This window comes from Trichoderma citrinoviride (genome assembly GCF_003025115.1).
Source record: "Trichoderma citrinoviride strain TUCIM 6016 unplaced genomic scaffold BBK36scaffold_420, whole genome shotgun sequence".
Taxonomy (NCBI): domain Eukaryota; kingdom Fungi; phylum Ascomycota; class Sordariomycetes; order Hypocreales; family Hypocreaceae; genus Trichoderma; species Trichoderma citrinoviride.
The window spans coordinates 1-1,219 of NW_020195128.1; the positions used below are offsets into that span (position 1 = coordinate 1).

The following is a 1,219-nucleotide window of genomic DNA, read 5'->3' on the forward strand; positions in this document are numbered from 1 at the left end:
TGGACCATCCACTCCTCGGGTCCGCAGATGTAATACTCGGCCGAGGCGTCGTTGAGCGGCAGCACGCCGTCGGCCTCGAGCGTGTCGAGGTTGACGCGGCCGGCGTAGTCGTACTGCTGGCCCTTGACGTCGGACTCGCTGACGTTGTTGAGGAAGATCTTGGTCGTCAGGTTGCTGTGCTTGGCGTCGGCCTCGCGGATGTACTTGCCGTAGGTGACGGCGCCGGAGTGGCGGGCGCCATGGATCCAGGTGACGGGGCGCGAAGCCTCGGACTCGCTGGCGAGGATGGTGTCGAGGATGGACAGCAGGGGCGTGACGCCGACGCCGGCGGAGAGCAGGACGACGGGGGCGGTGGGCGGGATGGCGGCGGCGCTGAAGGTGAACTCGCCGTGGGGAGGGCTGAGCTGGACGGTGTCGCCGACCTTGTAGCGGTCGTGCAGGCGCTGGGAGACGAGGCCGGCGATCTTGCCGGCGGCGAGGTCCTCGGGGGTGTAGGCGGAGGCGTCGCGCGTCTGGTCCTTCTTGACGGTGATGCGGAACTGCTCGGTGCTGTTGTGCGGGGCGAGGCTGAGGCTGAACTGGCGGCTCTGGAAGAGGCCGTTGAGCTCGGGGATGGGGATCTGCAGGCTGACGTACTGGCCGGGCAGGAAGGGCGGCAGGGCGCCGCCGTCGGCGGGCTTGAGGTAGAAGCTGGCGACGCCCTCGGCCTCGTCCTCGCGGCGGGCGATGGTGAAGTCGCGCCAGCCCTGCCAGCCGGCCTCGGCGTAGAGCTGTCGCTCGCGGTTGATGAAGATGTCGGCCAGGATGCCGTAGGCGGTGACCCAGGCCTCCTTGATCTCGGGCGTGAAGGCGTCGCCGAGGATCTGCTCAAAGGCGCCGATGAGGTACTTGCCGACGATGGGGTAGTGCTCGGGCTGGATGAAGAGCGAGGCGTGCTTCTGGGCGATGCGCTCGACGGCGCCGGCGATGACGGGGAGGTTGTCGATGTAGGTGGCCGCCGCGAGGACCGAGTTGGCGAGCGCGGCCTGCTGGGCGCCCGTCTGCTGGTTGCGGAGGGAGAAGTAGTTCTTGAGCTCGGGGTGGGCGGCGAGCATGTTTGCGTAGAAGGTGGTTGTCACGGTGGTGCCGTGCTCGCGGATGATGGGGACGGTGGACTTGATGATGGCGATTTGGTCTGCGGTGAGGGTGGCCATTGTGGCGGTGGTGATGTTGTGCGTCT

General features: G+C 67.8%; 1 protein-coding gene across 1 annotated transcript; it reads right to left on the reverse strand.

Annotated features, from left to right (window-relative positions):
- On the reverse strand, nt 1-1,193 carry BBK36DRAFT_1087954 (flavohemoglobin; the record flags this gene model as incomplete). The annotated part of the gene is made up of 1 exon (XM_024888978.1): nt 1-1,193. A coding segment is annotated over one exon (1,193 nt), but the record flags the coding sequence as incomplete, so codon positions are not given.
- Nucleotides 1,194-1,219: the final 26 nt, after the last annotated feature.